Source organism: Equus asinus, chromosome X (genome assembly GCF_041296235.1).
Source record: "Equus asinus isolate D_3611 breed Donkey chromosome X, EquAss-T2T_v2, whole genome shotgun sequence".
NCBI lineage: Eukaryota > Metazoa > Chordata > Mammalia > Perissodactyla > Equidae > Equus > Equus asinus.
Window position 1 is genome coordinate 95,041,204 of NC_091820.1, and position 18,241 is coordinate 95,059,444.

General features: G+C 48.4%; 1 protein-coding gene across 4 annotated transcripts in view; it reads left to right on the forward strand.

Moving 5' to 3' along the window:
• The window catches only part of DRP2 (dystrophin related protein 2), a 41,846-nt gene extending 25,658 nt beyond the window's left edge, over positions 1–16,188 (forward strand). For 3 of the 4 annotated variants that reach the window (XM_044763889.2, XM_014828581.3, XM_070502571.1), the window contains 12 exons: positions 179–380; positions 603–688; positions 2,353–2,510; positions 2,836–3,002; positions 5,163–5,274; positions 6,549–6,685; positions 7,009–7,074; positions 7,326–7,391; positions 8,273–8,416; positions 10,293–10,530; positions 11,663–11,783; positions 12,102–16,188. In XM_044763889.2, the coding sequence (XP_044619824.1) occupies positions 179–380; positions 603–688; positions 2,353–2,510; positions 2,836–3,002; positions 5,163–5,274; positions 6,549–6,685; positions 7,009–7,074; positions 7,326–7,391; positions 8,273–8,416; positions 10,293–10,530; positions 11,663–11,783; positions 12,102–12,226 (1,622 nt within the window). In that variant the 3' untranslated portion in view covers positions 12,227–16,188. The remainder of the gene's footprint in view (positions 1–178; positions 381–602; positions 689–2,352; positions 2,511–2,835; positions 3,003–5,162; positions 5,275–6,548; positions 6,686–7,008; positions 7,075–7,325; positions 7,392–8,272; positions 8,417–10,292; positions 10,531–11,662; positions 11,784–12,101) is intronic. The other variant, XM_044763890.2, reaches the window with a different exon arrangement.
• The last annotated feature ends 2,053 nt before the right edge of the window (positions 16,189–18,241 follow it).

Consider the following 18,241-nt stretch of genomic DNA (forward strand, 5'->3'; position numbering starts at 1 on the left):
TTGCCTTCCTCCTCTTTGAGATGAGGTTCTTGGTAAAGGACAAAGCCTGTATCATACTTACAAATGGTTGCTCTGGAGATTGAGTCGAATTCAGTGAGGCTGGTGGCCTTATCTCCTTGTCTAGCCCCTGGGCTTCTACTTTGGGCTATACTTTCTCCTTCTCTCCTTTCCTTCCCAGTGGACCTGGTAACTTTAACCACAGCCCTGGAGATCTTCAACGAGCATGATCTGCAGGCTAGTGAGCATGTGATGGATGTGGTGGAGGTCATTCATTGCCTGACCGCCTTATATGAACGGCTGGAGGAGGAAAGAGGCATCCTGGTCAATGTGCCGCTCTGTGTGGACATGAGCCTCAACTGGCTGCTCAATGTTTTTGATAGGTAAGGTCTTGAAGCCCTGGCAGCCCTCAGGATTAAATTCACTGAGGCAGCTGGAGTGGGCATGGTGGGAAGGGCTTTCTCCCGTGGCAGACTTGGACCCAGCTCAGCATGGGGCATAGTTGGCACAGAGCCCTGCTGGGATCAACTCTGTGAGGGAAATGTCTGCCAAGATGTTAACCTTTTACATATATTCATGTTCTCAGTGTCTTCTTTTAAACCTAGTGGTCGCAGTGGAAAGATGCGGGCATTGTCCTTTAAGACTGGCATTGCATGCCTGTGTGGCACAGAAGTGAAGGAAAAACTGCAGTGTGAGTACAACTCCCAAGTCTGGAGTGGAGTTGGGTGGAGGGAGACATGTGGCGGGAAGAGGAAGGGTATAAGATAAGCAGAAGGTAGGTCTTGTGACTGAGCGGAGGGCTACTTGGGTAATGCTTCCCGCTCTAGGCTATTGCAAAGAACCTACAACAGCCAAAGGCCAATATAGGCCTAACGCCTGTGATTATTCCCAGTGTCACTCCACAGGGTTTGGCTTCCTCTGATCTGAGGTAGTTACTTGACCAGGATCTGAGTTCACATCTTGGGGTACCCAGGGCCTGGACTTTCTAGTTCCATTCCTCTGTGGCCTATCAGGCTTAGCCCTCTCCCAGTCTGAAGCTCCAGCCACATCACACATTCTACAGGAGACTTCCCATGGGAAGGGTACAGTAATCCCCAATATCTGGGAGGTGAACAGTATGTAATTCTGTGGTCTTTAACCTCTCTGTTTTAAAGTACCTTTGCTTTCCCCTCCCTCCTCCATCTTTTGTACGGCATTTTGTACTTTTCTGCAGTTGCATCGTTAGTTGTCAATTGCTTAATGTGTCATTTAGCATTGACCACTATGCTAAATGTGGTGAGTAAAGGATTCAATTAGACATGGTCCCTGCCTCAAGTGGTTTATAGTCCAGAGGAGGAAGCAGAAGTCACAGAAATCACGTTTTAAAGTGCTAATTAGCATAATCTGAATGGCAAAGGATATGGGCTATATCAGATCACAGAAGAGAGATGACAGTGGTCTGGGAAGACTCTAGAGGGAAGGAGACAGTTCAAAGCATTTCATAGCTATGATATTATTTATTTCGAACATTCCTCTGGGAAGGGATGGACAGTGATTATTTATCCTCAATTTACAAGTAAGGAAACTGCAGCATAGAGAGGTTCATGACTTACCCAAGGTTCTACAAGCTAGTCAGTAATGGATCCAGAACTACAACCCAGGCCCTCTGCCTTCCACTTCTGTGTATTGAAGTAGGAAGTATGAGGTATGAAACAGACAGCCAAGAACCTCTGTAGGAGATTTTCTAAGGTTGGAGTGGGATCGAGGAATTCCCACAGGACAGATGTAGCCAATATTCAAATATAAGTCCTATAGTTTATTCCACGATCACTTAAAGATATTTCTTAGATGATCAAGTGCTTTGAATTACCTCCTCTTTTTAGATTACCCACGCCAGTGTTTCTTTCCATTTGTGTGGGTAATTGAGAGATTACTGCAGTAGCAGACTACATGAGCTACATGAACAGGAGGGGCTAGGGCAGACCTGCTGTAGCTCATGTTCAGGCACCTCTGAGCCCCACAGCCTCTCATCTCACTTCTCAAGAATCTGTTTTCCCAGCGATGTCATATCTGTGTCTGGCACTACTCTCACATGCAGCTCGCTCTCTGTCTTCATCTCTCTCTCTCTCTTTCTCTTTCTGATGCTCTCTCTCTTTGTATTTATCTCACTCTTTCCCTCCGAACACAGAGAATGCTCTTTTCAGAACTCCTGGGCTTCTAGAAGGTCAGGGATTGACCTTGAGGTATCCAGTTTCAAAAGTCATTAGCTAAGTCTGTGTGCTCTTTCCCTATCTTTCTTTTCTGCTCTTTCTCCTCGCACCCTTCTCTGGCCATTCCTGCATCGGGATTGGCTATGACTTATGGTGGGGCCAGCAGACCTCTTCAGCCAAGTGGCCAACTCAGGCAGCCAATGTGACCAACGCCACCTCGGTGTCCTGCTTCATGAGGCTATCCAGGTGCCCCGTCAGCTGGGGGAAGTGGCAGCCTTTGGGGGCAGCAATGTGGAGCCCAGTGTTCGTAGTTGCTTCCGTTTTGTGAGTATGGAACTGGGGAGGGATGATGAGAGGGAGGGTGGGAAGAAGGGAGGGAGGACTAAAAGCTAGGCTTTTGATCCGAAGTACCCAGATGTAAGGGAGTTTGTTGGGATGAAACAATGGGGCAGAGAGTTCTCTGGGCTTTTAGGGTCAGAGTCCTGACGGGGAGGGTACCAGCTCAGCTAGGACAGGGCAGAAGGTGGACACCACTGGAGAATAGGCCAACCCAGGCCTTGCTGGTTCTCTTGTCCCTCTGAGGGCTGCCATTCTAGGGACAAGACACTTGGGGCTTCAGTCATTGCCATTGGGCTTCTTGTTTCCTTAGAGCACTGGGAAGCCAGTCATTGAAGCTTCACAGTTCCTGGAGTGGGTCAACTTGGAGCCGCAGTCCATGGTGTGGCTGGCTGTTCTGCATCGGGTCACCATTGCTGAGCAAGTAAAGCATCAGACCAAGTGCTCTATCTGTAGGCAGTGCCCCATCAAGGGCTTCAGGTAGGGAAAGCAACGCCTACTGGAATGATAATAATAATAAATAGGCCATGTTATGCATAAATCATGTTACAAAGCAATGTATTACGTAATTATATAATTAGAGCTAATCTACCGTACATTGTTATATATTGTTATAATCTTTTCTATTGCAGAGTGTTTAACCTTTTAAAAAATCAGAACTGATGAAACATTTTCTTTTCTTTTAGTCGTGTTATGAAGGACTCCAGACCTACAAAAATGTGGAGAGAAGCGAAAGGGGGCAGGGTGGGGGAACAGCACAGAAAAGGAAATAATTTGCTCTTTTCCCAGGGAGCATTAGGTAGAACTCAGAAGCCCCAACACTCTGACATATAAGAACCCCTATGTACCAAATGGTATGCTAGCAAATGGTTCACAACAGACTCTCCAGAAAGCAAAAGAAGAAATCCAATTTGTGGCATTTGCTAATTTCCATGATGTGAATACTCCCACTGTGACCAGTGTCACAAGAGGTCGGGAAGAGATGCACAATTGCGTACTATTCATAGTATTTTCACCATGTGGATATGATAGACATAAACAACCTCAAGAGCACAGATAACAGTAAAATAATTAGGAAATGATGAGTTTTGAGTATTTATTACCTTTGTTTTTAAGATCATTTACTTAATTGTGAGTTTATATAATCTAATTTTTTTTCTCAAAGATTTTATTATTTTTCCTTTTTCTCCCCAAAGCCCCCAAGTGCATAGTTGTATATTCTTAGTTGTGGGTCCTTCTAGTTGTGGCATGTGGGATGCTGCCTCAGCGTGGTCTGATGAGCAGTGCCATGTCCGCGCCCAGGATTCGAACCAACGAAACACTGGGCCGCCTGCGGCGGAGCGCGCGAACTTAACCACTCGGCCACGGGGCCAGCCCCAATATATAATCTAATTTTTAAATAATGGCTGTGTTTAACAACTGGCTTGGAAAATCCCTGAAATTTTAACAGCTGGCTCTTGTGAGCTGGTGTGAGCCAGCTCCAGCACCCCATGGTGTGCACCTACCACCAATCTTAAGAAATAAAGCATGATTACAGTACATTTGAAGTTTCCCTGATTACATTCCCCTCCTCCCACAAAAGTAACCACTATCTTGAATTTGGCTTTCATCATAAAGCACTCAATTTCGAAAACTTTTTAAAGCACTAACACACGCTCTTTTTACAGCCACCCTGCATTTTTTAAAATTGAGGTACAATTGATATACAGTATTATATTAGTTTCAGGTGTACAACATAGTGATTCGATATTTGTATACATTGTGAGATGATCACCATGATAAGTCTAGTTACCGTCTGTCACCATACAAAGTTAATTTGATATTATTGACTATATTCTCCATGCTGTACATTACATCCCCAGACATTTAGTTTATAACTGGAAGTTTGTACTTCTTAACCCCCTTCACCCATTTTGCCTCCTCCCTAACTCCCCTCCCCTCTGGCGACCACCAATCTGTCTTCTGGATCTATGAGTCTAGGTTTTGTAACTACCTTGCTTTTTATAAGTAAATGAGGCACGGAGGTGGAACGTGACTTACCCAAGTTCACACAGCTGGTCAGTGTAGATCCAGGACCAGATGTTGGACCCTCTGACTTCTCTAATAAGTCTAGGTGCTTCACCAGACTATACTTCTAGGTCTGGGCAGTTCAGCCAGGCTTCAGAACTGGATCTGAAGGGCTAGGATATATTTGGTAATAATAGAGTTATAATTATAAATAACTTTTAGCCAACTTGCCCAGGGCTAGTAGAATAAGTGGCCTTTGTATTGGAAGTGTAACTTTTCCAACACAAGTAGTACCTGTGAGACTCGACCTTTTGGGGCCATCCTACTTTAGAATGCTTATTCGATATCATGAGCTCTTTACTCCTGCCCCCTCCCTTAAAAAAGATAGTGAGACAGTGCTATTTCCCACATTTCTTGGGAGTCTGAGCATGTGGTTGCATGGAGGTTTACGGTGTCTAGATAAGGCTAGTCATCTAGTGAGGACTCAGCCACTGCTGTGTATAGGAGGTTGAGCACGTTATGGCTCCATGCCTCCCCCTCTTCTAATGTGTGTGTATATTTGGATGTTAGGGAAATGGGGAGGTCACTATGGTACGTTGGATCCTCTGTCCTACCGCCTCTCCTCTCCCCAAGGTACCGGAGTCTGAAACAATTTAATGTGGACATCTGCCAGACCTGCTTCTTGACAGGCAGGGCCAGCAAAGGCAACAAGCTACACTACCCCATCATGGAATATTACACCCCGGTATGGAGCCTCTGGGCCGGGCGGGAGGGGTAGGCAGTTCTCAGGCTCTGGGCCCTTGACCCACTTTGCCAAGCACTGGCTGACTGTATTCTGCTCTCCTTTGGGGAGCATTCACCAAGCAGTCCTGGTGATTTACCAGTTTGGAGGACTCAGGTCTCTCTGTTCTTCCAGCAGAGTTTCTCCCTCACCAGGGCCACAGCTGGCTGTAGCAGCCGAGGATACTCTGGGCCACTTAAAAGGCACTCACTATTTTCCTGCAGAGAGAAGTCTCCAGAAAAAATAGAGAGAGAATGGCAGTTCCAGGCGACTAGCATTACTTTACTGGCTTTCACTTTTCCTGCCTCGCTTCCTGTATTGTTCCTGTCCCCTGGTCTTCACCTGCTACTTTGTCATTGTTTTCATCCCTTCTAGTCAATCCCAAAGTTTGTGCTCAAATTAATTACTCAGTCTCCTGGGGAAAATAAAGGTGTGCTCTTTACCTGGGTCCTCAAATTCCACTTGGTTTTCATTGGTAGCTGTGCCCTTCATAGCCACGTGAAACAGGTTGGTCAGCATTCTTGACCTCCAGCCACAGAATTTTTCATCTGCCATGTTCAGGACCCCCAGCTCCAGGCTTGGCTTCCTGAGCTGACTCTGCTCTCTAAACTCCTTTATTCCTTCCTGCCCCACAGATACTCCCAAAGTCCCAAGCATATCCCCAGCACCCCCACTGCCCTCTCCCTACCTACCTTACCATCTTTCAACTTTTTCCCCATAATCCATCTCTCCAAGCTGTCGTCTATTCTCCAAATTCTGTTGGCACAGAAAAATGTGTGACCCAGTAGGAGCAGGGAACTTGCCCTTTATTTTTCTTATCATTTTAAAATCAACACTATAAAAGTCATACACAGAAAGCTGGCTTGAGATGGTAACTGATAATCCTCTACTTCCTGCTCATTTCTACATCCCTAGAATTTACATAAAAGATATTTTCAATATTAACAAATCTATGCTCATTGTAAAAGATTCCAAGAATATAGAGGTATTTAAAATATAAAGCAAAAATCTTCCGCTCTCCTCAGTCTTGCCCCCACCCCTCCGGTCCAACTTCCCAGAGGCAACCAGTATTCACAGTTTGGCGTGTATCCTTCCAGCCCCTTTTCGAGGAGTGGGGTGTGGTAGGCACAAACAAGAGGGGATTCCCGCTCGTATTCCCTGCACTGGGGAAGCAGCCACACCTCCCCAGCATATCCTGATGCCATTAGGGTGAGTCCCTCTGCCCTGTCTCCCCCTAGACCACATCCAGTGAGAACATGAGGGACTTTGCCACAACCTTAAAGAACAAATTCCGCTCAAAGCATTATTTCAGCAAACACCCTCAGCGAGGTTATCTGCCTGTGCAATCAGTGCTGGAGGCCGACTACAGTGAGACGTGAGTACCAGCGGCTGAGCAGGGGCTGTGGGCAGCCTCGCTGAGCCCAGGGATGTGCTGTTAAGGGACTGAATCCCACACAGGCTAGGGGAGTGTTCCAGGGCAAACCTGACTAGTGACATGGCAGTTCAGCTGGGCCTGACCAGGAATCTGGCCTGAGAAATAAACTGGATTCCAATCTCTGTATCCTGTTCCCGTCAGCTCTTGCCCATCTCTCTCTAATTTGGGGTGGGGGTGGGGGGTGGAGGGAGCATGGTGGCGAGGAGACAGGCTGCCCAGCCACACAGTCTTTGGTCCTCTGAGTCTTTGCTGCTTTCTTCTAGGCCGGCTTCTTCCCCGATGTTGCCACACGCTGACACGCACTCCCGCATTGAGCATTTTGCCAGCAGGTACCACCAGGTTTGGGGGAGGGAGATTTTAAGGAGTCTAAGGGGAAAGGGCTTTTCAGTCAGAGCAAAGAGCATGGAGTCAGGACCAGGGGATGTGCACCGTGAGGTATGTGGCAGCCAGCGAGGCCCGACACCTAGGGGTGGTTGGGGCAGCCCCCAAAGCTAACGACCATATTAGGGGATTAGATCCCTTGAGATGAAAGCAGGCTTCCCATCCCGCTTTCCCTTCTGTTCCTGTTCTTTCTTTCCAGGCTTGCTGAGATGGAAAGTCAGAATTGCTCCTTCTTTAATGACAGCCTGTCCCCAGATGACAGCATGTGAGTTTTCACAGCTGCTTATTTTCCAGGAATAATTCTCCTTGGGATCCCTCTGCCGCCGTTTGGGAAGGCTATATCCTCAAAGGGAGGGAGGGTGTGGTGGTTAGGGCCCTTGACATCTTAAGGAAGGAAGGGTGCTTTCTGGGCACAGTGTTTAGTAAGACAAACAATCTCTGCTATCTATCAACTGAGCTGGGGAATGAATGATGGACCACCTCTCTGCCATCTGCCCAGGTCCCTTCCTTCTGCAGGATTCCATCCTTCTATGCTCAACTTTGAGGAAGAAGAATATGCCCTCATCTAAAGGGCAGAAATGAGCCATTATTCTATGCTCAAGATGCCAATGCCCCATCTAGTGCCACACCTACTCTTGGGAGTCACCAGGGTCTTGACTGAAGTGTGGCCAGAGAGATTCCCGGATGCTACAGCTCAGAGAAGGGGCCCTTCATCTTTAGGGAGGTCCCTGACCTGCTCAGAGGGCCTAGGAGCTGCCGGCTACATGGGTCAATCTGGCCCTGACTGGAACTCAGGCAGGAAATGGTCCCCCTGAGGAGTGAGGGAGTGAAGGGGGGCGAGGTGGAGGATCATCACAGAATGGGAAGTGATTTGCTGTTTCCCAGGGAGCTTTAAGTAGAACCCAGAAGCCCCAGCATCCTGAAAACACTCTCTCCTAGTACCGCCAACCATGTCCTCTGCTGCCTTTGAACACTTTCATCCCTCTTAAGCCTGACTACATGGCCTTTCCCTTTCTATGTGACTTAGAAGTGAATCCTCCAGCGTGTGTCTCCTGGGGCCTGAGCTGGGAGCTGGAAACTCATGCCCTGAGCTGTTTCTTGGTTCAATGCCTGGCCACCTCCTTTCCTCTCCCTACACCCATGCAGAGATGAGGACCAGTACCTGCTGCGGCACTCCAGCCCCATTACAGACCGAGAGCCAGGATTCGGACAGCAGGCTCCGTGCAGCATGGCCACAGAAAGCAAGGGGGAGCTAGAGAAGATCCTGGCTCACTTAGAGGATGAGAACAGGTGGGTGTGCCGATGGCACAGATCTGTGTGGGTTCTAGAGTCAGACAGCTTGAATTCAATCCTGGCACCTCCACATCCTAGCTATATGGCCTCGAACAAGTTACGTATATTCTGTAATCCTCTATTTCCTCATCTGTAAAATGGGGATGATGATAACAGTATCTACCTCCTAGGGTCACTAGTGAAGATCCAATGATCAGGCATATAAATGTATTAGCTAGTACCTGGCTTATAGTAAGAGTTCAATAAATGTTAGCTATTATAATAATTATTTGAGCCATTTTAATTCAATCCAAATATTTCCAAGTGCCCACTAGATACAAGCAGAGAGAGTCCAGAAGAGAGTATGACATTTCCCTGCCCTCCAGGAACGTTCAGTATTGGAACAGAAAGGGATACTCATCACTTAGTGACAGTAACAGAAGAGAAGGATGACACTACATGGAGTGAAGGAGGACTGGAAGAGGGAAGGTGAAGAAGATTACAGGGATGGCATTCATCTCCATGAAGTACGGGTGGCAGCAGGGGCCTGAGTAGGGTCCAAGTCCCTTTGGGGACAGGCAGAGAAATCCATAGTATCCCTCAGAACAGTGTTTCTCAAACATTAGTGTGTCCAAGGCACTTGGGGAGCTTGGTAAAATGCAAATTTTGATTCATAGGTCTAGGGTGGGGCCTGAGTTCTTGCATTTTTTTTTTTGAGGAAGATTAGCCCTGAGCTAACATCTGCCACCAATCCTCCTCTTTTTGCTGAGGAAGACTGGCCCTGAGCTAATATCCATGCCCATCTTCCTCTACTTTATACATGGGACGCCTACCACAGCATGGCGTGCCAAGCGGTGCCATGTCTGCACCCGGGATCCGAACCGGCAAACCCTGAGCCATCGAAGTGGAACGTGGGCACTTAACCACTGCGCCTCCGGGCTGGCCCCTAGTTCTTGCATTTTTAACCTGCTCCCAGGGGATGCCCATGCCGCTGACCCATGGCTCCATGTACTTGGAGTAGCAAGTCCTTCGAACAGGGCCAGTCCGCAAAGTGTTTGTTACTGGTTCAAGACAAGATAAATACAGAAATAGAGAGTAAGCTTTTAGAAACTTTTGTAGCAATTTGACATTGCCATGACATCCAAGCACATAATTAGTAAACTTGTCTTCATTAAATAAGGTATAGAACAGTTTGAGTGTTGTCGTGGCAAGTCACATGTGGTGTGAGCTGCATACTAGCCGTGAGCATTTGGACCACGTATTGATCCACGATGGATTAAAAATCCCCCTAGTTTTCCGGCACAGGTAGTTTGAGAAGCTCTGCATTAGAGCAGCAGTGGGAAGGCCCTGGGAAACACGGGGGAGAGGGAGAGAGTGATTCTGTTGCAAAAAAGAAAAAGCAGTGTCCCCCAAAGTAGACCATCTCTTTGGAATGTTTCCTTGATGACTCAACATGAGTGTTCAAAGTGGGCCGAAGAGGAGGGTAGTGAAGAGCAGAGGCAAGATGGGTGATCTTTTGCTTGTGTTATGTCTTCCCCTGGAATCTGAAAATCTAAAAATGGAGATGAGTCAGTGGCCCTAATGCCTCATTTATTTGCAGACTGTGTTTCTGCCTGATTTTAAGGTCAAAATTAATCCCAGAAGCAGCACATCAAAGCCCTGAGACATTTGTTATATGAAATGTCAGCTCTCTCTGCTCCAAGGCCTAGGATGGCAGAGCAAATGATATGTGTGCTGGAGAGGAAGTAGATATGGCCATTCAAGCAAGAACATGGCTGATGGGGGGATGGTAGAGCATAGGGATTGCTCATACCTAGATATGAGCGGACATCTGGGACCTAGACACTCAATACTCCATTAAGACCATAGGTCTTGGCTTCTCTATCCTTGGCAGGATTCTCCAGGGAGAGCTGAGGCGCCTGAAGTGGCAGCATGAGGAGGCTGCTGAGGCACCTACCCTGGCTGATGGCTCTGCCGAGGTGGCACAGGACCACCGCAATGAGGAGCTTCTGGCTGAGGCGCGGATCCTTCGTCAGCACAAGAGCCGCCTGGAGACACGCATGCAGATCCTCGAAGACCACAACAAGCAACTAGAGTCCCAGCTGCAGCGCTTAAGGGAGCTGCTCCTGCAGGTGAGGCTGGAGCCAGGAGAAGGACCAGAGCAGCCCCTGAGCATGGGGACAGGGGTGAGGAGGGTTCTCCTTGGCGTTGGCTGTTAGATGACTTTCTGAAGAGAATTGGCCTGGCAATTGGGAAGAGCGGGGGAAGGAAGGGGCTGGTATGTCACATTGCTTGGCCAGCTCTCTTCCACCTAGCTTCCACTCCACTGTTGTGTGTTACTCTCAAGCCACGGTGGGGCCAGGGGCAGAGGGAGGACTTCTGAGGGCTCCCTTCCCCACAACCCGTTTGAATCCAGTATTGAAAGAACAAGTTCAAAGAATCATCCAAAACATTGATTTTGCTACTTTGATGTTTGCTGGACAGAAGCAGGTTTGGACATGCTTGGCAAGAGAAAAATTTTTGCTGTGAAGGGAACTCTTGTTACTTCTTGTCCCTTTCTTCTTTGAGGGGTGGTGTATATGATGTAGCGTGGCTCTGGAGTCAGACAGCCCTGGGTCTGAACGTGGCACTGCCAATTAATGGCTGTGGAGTGTTAGGAAAGCTACTTAGCCTCACTAAGCCCCAGTTCCCTCATCTGTCAAACAGGGATAATAACATACCAACTCGACGGAATTGCAGTAAACACAAAATGAGACAACGCATTTAAAGAATTTAGCACAATGCCAGGAATATAGTAAAAACTTCATAATGTTTCTGATTATTGTCATTATACGTGCCAAGTAATATCAGCCCCTGCTCTTCCCCGGATGCTCTAACCAATGGCCTCTAGAGACCTGGAGGTCTCTAACATGTGATGTTATGTTATGAACTGAGGATGAGGTGTGCCACTTTACATTTCCACCCAGAATTGGTTTCTGAATAGCTTAATTATAGCTGAAATGACCTTTAGGTGTAATGCCATCCTTGTAAGAACTGGGAGCCTTTGACGCGTGTTGTTGAAGGAAGAAGGTAATTGGTAATTAAATACTCCAAGAAGCTTCCTAAAAGGGGAAGCCACTGTTTGGGGGCACTACCAAAAGCTTCTTAAAGTCCAAGGGCAAACAGATGGGCATGAGGTCTTTAAGTTCCCTTCTAAGTTCAGGAGTCTGTCAAAGTAAGGTCAGGAAGGCCAAGCCACTTAAGTCATGCCTTTCCTCTTGCTAGCCACCCACGGAATCAGAGGGCAATGACTCTGCAGGCTCGTCCCTAGCTTCGTCTCCACAGCAGTCAGAAAGCAGTCATCCTCAGGAGAAGGGACAGACGACTCCAGACACTGAGGCTGCAGGTGAGTTCCCTGGCTCTCCAAGTCCCTTCCTTTATGGCTTTGTCTTGCCCCGGATCTCCTGCCCAATCTTCTTGGAGAGCTAGGATGGTTTCTTCTCACAGCTTTGAGCTTAAAGTCAGGGATGTTTGGCTTATTGACTGATTCATTCATTCGTTTATTCCACAAATGTATATTGAGCACCTTGTATGTATTAGGCATTGTGCTAGGAAGATACACATGCTTTAAGTTTGCCCTTCAGCTGGCTGTGTCCTACATCAGCCCCTTGGCCTCATGAGGGAATGTCTAGTTCTCTTCCAAAATCTCTCTTTTCCAACTCAGATGATGTGGGGTCAAAGAGCCAAGATGTCAGCCTGTGCTTGGAGGACATCATGGAGAAGCTCCGCCATGCCTTCCCCAGTGTGCGAAGCTCTGATGTGACTGCCAACACCCTGCTGGCCTCTTGATGGAGCCAGATCCCCATCCTATAGGCCACGGTCCTCTCCCAGTTCTGGTCAAAGCCTTCCCTCAGCCTTCGCCCGACCCTTCCAGTCCCCATTGGCCCCACATTCCTCAGCCAGAGTTATTTGGGCTCCGGGTAGTAGCAGGGATCTGGTGGTATGTGAGGTGTGTGTGGGGGAGGGCCCGGGGTGGGAGAGGGATGATTCCTCTGACTCTAGAAGTACACCCTTTAGTCTTCAAGTTTGAGACGGGTCCCTTAAGTCCGCTTCTGTTGCAGCCCAGGCAAATGGCACTCGGAGGCCGTTCACATGGGGAGCAGAGAAGCTGCCTCGCAGAGTGAAGCAATGCCCTTTTCCCTTCTCCGTGTAATTATGGAGATTGGGAAGCCTAATGACCGCAGGGTTCTAGCATCATGAATCCACAGGAGTTAGCCCTACTCTCTGGCCCAACTCAGGGAGGCAAAAGGGAATTTTGGAGACAACCCTCCCCGTCAAAGTGCCCCTGAAAATGTCTGGGCAGTGTGTGCCATGTTACTTCAGCTCGAGGGCATGTCTCTAGCCATCCTGATGCTACCTAGGTGTTTTGTCCTCCTCGGATATCTTCAGTTCCTTCTGCCTCAGTCCCTGGCAGACCTTCCTCAAGGGGAGAACAGTTCATTCTGGTTCCTACTTCTACCTTACATTTGGAAACATTAAAGAAATACTCATGGGCTTAGATATTTTTCCCTGATCTTCCTCTTTCCTGAAGGCCTCAGCATCCTGAGAGACCAGCTGAGTTGTTCTGGGAACCCAGCTGAAGCCACCCTTGGCTCTTCTGAGTCTGCCCTCACAGCCCTGGGGGAGGGGCAGCAGCTTGATCAGCAAGGCGGGGGGTCTTCCTCTCCTTGGGCGGGGAAGGGGAAGCACCCTCTAGGTCTGGAGGAGTGTGACTGCCCAACACCCTTGCAGGCTGTGACCCTTCTTTCTCTTAGGCTGAACCCGATGAAGTGGCTGATTGCCCCCAGCTAATCATAAGGCAGATGCAATGGGCCAGCCTCAACAGCGGCCCCTTCCTAGGAGTCACTGGCCCCGAATCAGGAAGCTGACCACTTTCCACTTAGACAACAGCAAGGCCTTCCTTTGCATAAAACTGTTCTTTCTAACTCTGGAAGGCAAATCCAGTCCTCAAACTGAACTAACTCTTCCTAGGCAACATATATCACGATCCCTTTATCCAGATACTGTTCAGAGTAGACAGCAGGGGTTGGGGGAGTGGGCTTGAGAACTTTGAACAGAGTCAGAGGCCACTTAGCCAGCTTTCTATCAAAAGGAGCTTTATAACCTAGAGCCCTGCAATTGACTTAATTTGACTAAGTTTACATACGTACATATCTATGCTACATATTTACTGTACATCAGTACTCCCCTGGCCTCACTCACACATTAAATTCTAATACCTCTTAAAATATTAATGTTCTGCCTTGCTCTTTGTTAGCCCCAGCCTCTGGTTGGACGGATAGATGCATCCTGGCTGCTCCCCTAGGCTGTCTCTCCATTCATGTTTGGGATGAGCTGTGCTCAAGACCAAAGCAAGAAAAGCCTGTGGCCACAGAGGAGTCTAACAGGAAGAGTCACTCTGTTCTCTTCATTCGCTCCAAATCTTGTTCCCTTGAGACCTGGGCCTTGGATGAATTTTCCTGAGCTCCTCTAAACAATGGTTCAGGTGCTAAAATAGAACAAATCCAAGCTCTACTCACCCTATGCAGCAAAGAAGGAATAAATAGGCTTCTATTAGCCTTTGCCAAGCTAACACACAGAGTACATATTCTGGTCCCCTCCAATTCCTGTCTGGCTCAGGGCCTTAAAGAAAGCAGCGGTTGCCACCAAGGTCAGGAGGGTGTGAGACGATTGAGGTGTTGTGTTATAATTGAGCAGTGGGCCAGTGGGTAGAGCTCCTGAGAAGCTGGATTTATCTCCTGCAGGGGAGGGAGGGCAGTGGCTTGGGTCCGGAAGTCTAGGATTGCCTCCTTCTAGTATCACCGGGGGGGCACTAAGCCACAGGTCCAGGGTGTCAGACCTCAACACAACATCTGCCTTAGAACTCACGAGGTCTCTGGGTGGGAGAACTGGGTATCTGGATGTATGGCGAGCAGGTGGTAGGCAAGCATCAAACACAGAGCCTAGGCATCAGTCAGTGGGGTGGGGGGAGCTCTATTCGCAGGGGCCTAGGTTGTGGGCGGGAATGGGATAGAAGAAATTTGCTATAGGACAGAGAGCTCAGGGTCTTTGAAGCATATGCCTGCTAAGCCTTAGGAGGGCAGATGTTATGAAACAACCTTTGACCAGGAAAATCCTGGAAAATCTTTTCTGTAACCCCAACTCCACCTGAGAGATCTTGGACTGTTGAGGGCCTGTGGCAGCCGCAGTGGGCCATGGTAGAGAAGCTGTAGATCTTGTTATGTAGGATTTGTGCTGTAGGTGGACCGAGGCAGCAAGTCAAGAGTTGAATTCTCACTAACAGGGTCACTGACACTTTGGGGTCCTGCGTTTACCTTAATGCCGGAGAGGAGTATATCGCTCAAGGGTCCAGTGATGTCACTGCAGAGCAGGTGTGGGCAGTTTGTCCTCAGTGAGGTAAACGGATCTTTGGGCACTGTGAATCCAAATTAGGGTGGGATTTACTGAGATGTGTTGTATGTTGTTAGGCATCTGTCATGTATCGTGTCTCCTAGAGGTATTGTGTACGATGTGGGTAGTTTATGGCCCTGTGCTGGAAGGGTGGTGAAGGGAGTTGCTGGGTAGGCAGCCTAACGAAAACCTCTGCCTTGTGGGATTAGCATCAGCGATAAGGAATGTGAGCATTTGCTGGAGTCGTCAAACAGTATCAGGGAACAGTTAGGGTGGATAGGCGATTTCTTCTCGGCAGAATCACATAGAGGCCAAATGCCATTATGAGGGTGCCTCTGCTCCCAGCAAAAGCAGAGTGGAGTCATGTTGACTGGGGAATTATTAGGGAAGGCTGACTGGCTGGAAGACATCGAGTGTTTGCTGTATGGTTCCCTAGGAAGGGTCCTACCCAGGAGGACATGTGCCCTTCCCTCCAGAATGGAAAGGCAGAAATCAAAGCTCACAAATGCTCATTTGCTTCAAGGCTCAAAGTTTGGAGATATTTCTCTGCAGAGAAACCTGTTTGAGTTTCTATACTCCAGGAACCGGGCTGGCAGGAGGCAGTAATGAGAAACCCTGAGGCCAGGCCGAAGCCAATCCTGGGAGATGTTGTCCCTCCAGATTAATTTTAAGAACTACTCATGCTGCCTGAGGTGTGTGTTTGGGATCTGGGCTCCATATCTAGCTTCAGGTTAGAGCATTCCTTGAATACACCTTCTCAATGGCAGATTTATGGTCTCCCAGACTACTGCAGGCCAAGAATTTTATCAAAGTTTCTTGACACGGGTGACAGTAACCAAGAAAGTAGCTGCCTTAAGACGAACAGTCCTGGGGGAGAAACTGGGAGCCCTGCCCTAGGGCTGTGGAAACTTAGCTGCTCAGCTGGGCAGCTCTATCTCTGGGCCTCGCTGCCAAAATCCGGCCCTGAGAACAAAGAAATACTTCAGCTCCTTCTTATTCTCTTGACACCAGTGGCTGGGGGAGAGGGAAAGGCTCAAGGCCAGGGCTCAGCTCCCAGCCTCTATCTCCTCCCACAGCTGCCGCCTTTGGGGGGGACCTGCTGAATGTCCTTGCCGTCCTCAGGACAGCACTGAAGCCAGACTGAAACCTGCTATGCTGCTCGCTGGCTGCAAGAACTGGTCACGAGGATGAGAGCTGGGGAAGGGATTGGGGGGAGGTGGCAAGGGTGGCACACGAGTCTAGAAAAGTTTGGGATGAAGGGGTGGGGCTGGGAACAAATTGGTTAACTTTGCCACTCACTGTGGTGCTTTTCCCCTTTCTCTTGAATTCTGCTTTGAAAAGAATAAATTTGTATTTGTTTACTTTGGGTCCTCTGGTTATACTCTTTGACTCTGATATTCTACATCCTTCCCTTTTTTGGGTGTGGGAAGAGAGGGTGGCCCAAGAAGCCACAGGAGCACTGCAAACTGTCGGCTACCAGATGAGTCCACCAGCTACTGAGCAAAAAGACACCCCACTAGCCCCGTCCACCCCTGTCACCTGGAGCGGTTGCCTCTCAAGGCCCCACACAAATTAGTTCGTTGTCTCCTCATGGGATGAGCTCTCTATAGCAATGGTTCTTAAATACCATCCTCGTCAATCTGAGGAATTTTTCACCAGCCTGAAGCAATATGAGAGAAGTCAGGACAATGTGGCGAATTTCCATAAAGTTACACTTATTCAATTTAAAAGTCTATCCTTTAGATTTAGATTATAGATATATATATGTGTGTGTGTTAAAATGTCCCTGTGAATTGGTGGTGACGGTTTTTAAAAATTCCATTTTCTGGCAAAATAAAACCCTGTCAATCCTGCTTTCCTACTACCAATTTTTCTTTTCTCACCAATCTATAACACCACTGTCCAATAGAAATATAATGTGAGTCACATTTGCAATTTTAAATTTTCTAGCAGCCATATTAAAAAAGTAAAAATAAAAAGGTGAAATTAGGAGCTAGCTCCGTGGCCCAGTGGTTAAGCTTGCGCTGTCTGCTTCGGTGGCCCAAGGTTTCGCCAGTTCAGATCCCATACGGTTCGGATCCCAGGCACGGACCTAGCACCGCTCGTCATGCCGTGATGAGGCGGCGTCCCACATAGCACAACCAGAAGGACTTACAACTAGAATATACAACTATGTACTGGGGGGCTTTGGGGAGAAGAAGAAAGGAGCGGGGTAGGGGGGAGGGGAGGGGAAGAAGGAAGAGGAAGAGAAGAAGAAGGAGAAAAGATTGGCAACAGATGTTAGCTCAGGTGCCAATCATTAAAAAGAAAAAAAAGAATTTGCTTTCCAAAAAGAAAAAGGTGAAATTAATTTTAATTAATATATTTTAACCCAACATATCCAAAATATTATCATTTCAACATGTAATCAGTATAAAACAATGAATAAGATCTTTTATATTCCTTTTTATTTTTTTTCACTGAGTCTTAGAAATTGTCAAGCAGGCTGACAGATTCAGCTGGTAAAGAAACAAGAAACGCACGTAGTCCAGGCAATTTATTACTTGTAGAGACAGCAAAAGCAAATCAGCAATGCTATCAGCTCCCTGCGTCCCGTGTCTCACAGGGCAACACTGAAACAAAAGATGCCAGCTGACATGCAACATGAACGATGGGACTCCCTGTGGCTGAGAAGGGAGTCCACGCTGCCGCTAAGCAGTTCACGGCCTGCAGCCGTGCCCTTTGGCGGTGGGGGCAGGCAGAAAGGCCCAGGCCTCACCAGAACGAGGGAGGCAGATAAGAAACTGCCTCACCACAGCCTCCCTCAAGAGAAGAGGGTCAGAAATGGTCTGATAGCTCCTCCTGAGACCACCTGTCTTTCCATGTTCCCATGTTCCCATGTTCTGAGAGGATCACAGGGCACCCCGCCAAGGCCTGGGGGAGTCTGCAGTTGAGCTTTGCCTATGCGGCCTACGTAGACAGTGCAGTTCCCCTACAGAAACCAGGTGTATATTTTACACTTATGGCCCACCTCAATTTGGGCTAGCCAGATGTCAAGCGCTCAAAAGCCACACATGGCTGGTGGATACCACATCGGACAGTGCAGGTCTATAACATGCAAGAGTCAGAATCACTGGGCTATAGAAAAGGAAAACTCCCAGAGGTATCATGTGTGTGGGGTGACCAGAGGGCAGTGGTGAGGCGGCTAGCCGGGGTTACAGTGAGGTGTGGTGGCAGAGGAACAGACGGGCACTGCAGACGCGCGGATTCGCCCCTGCCCCGTCCTGTCGTCTCGCCATCCGCCCCGCCTCTCAGCACAGCTCTGGCTACTCTTGGGCTGCAGTATCAAACAGAGGCTGAGCGCCGGCTCTTCTACGTCTCTCGCCCCTGGATGCCACCTGGGGCACATGTGCCACCCTCACTGGCCTGTCTCTC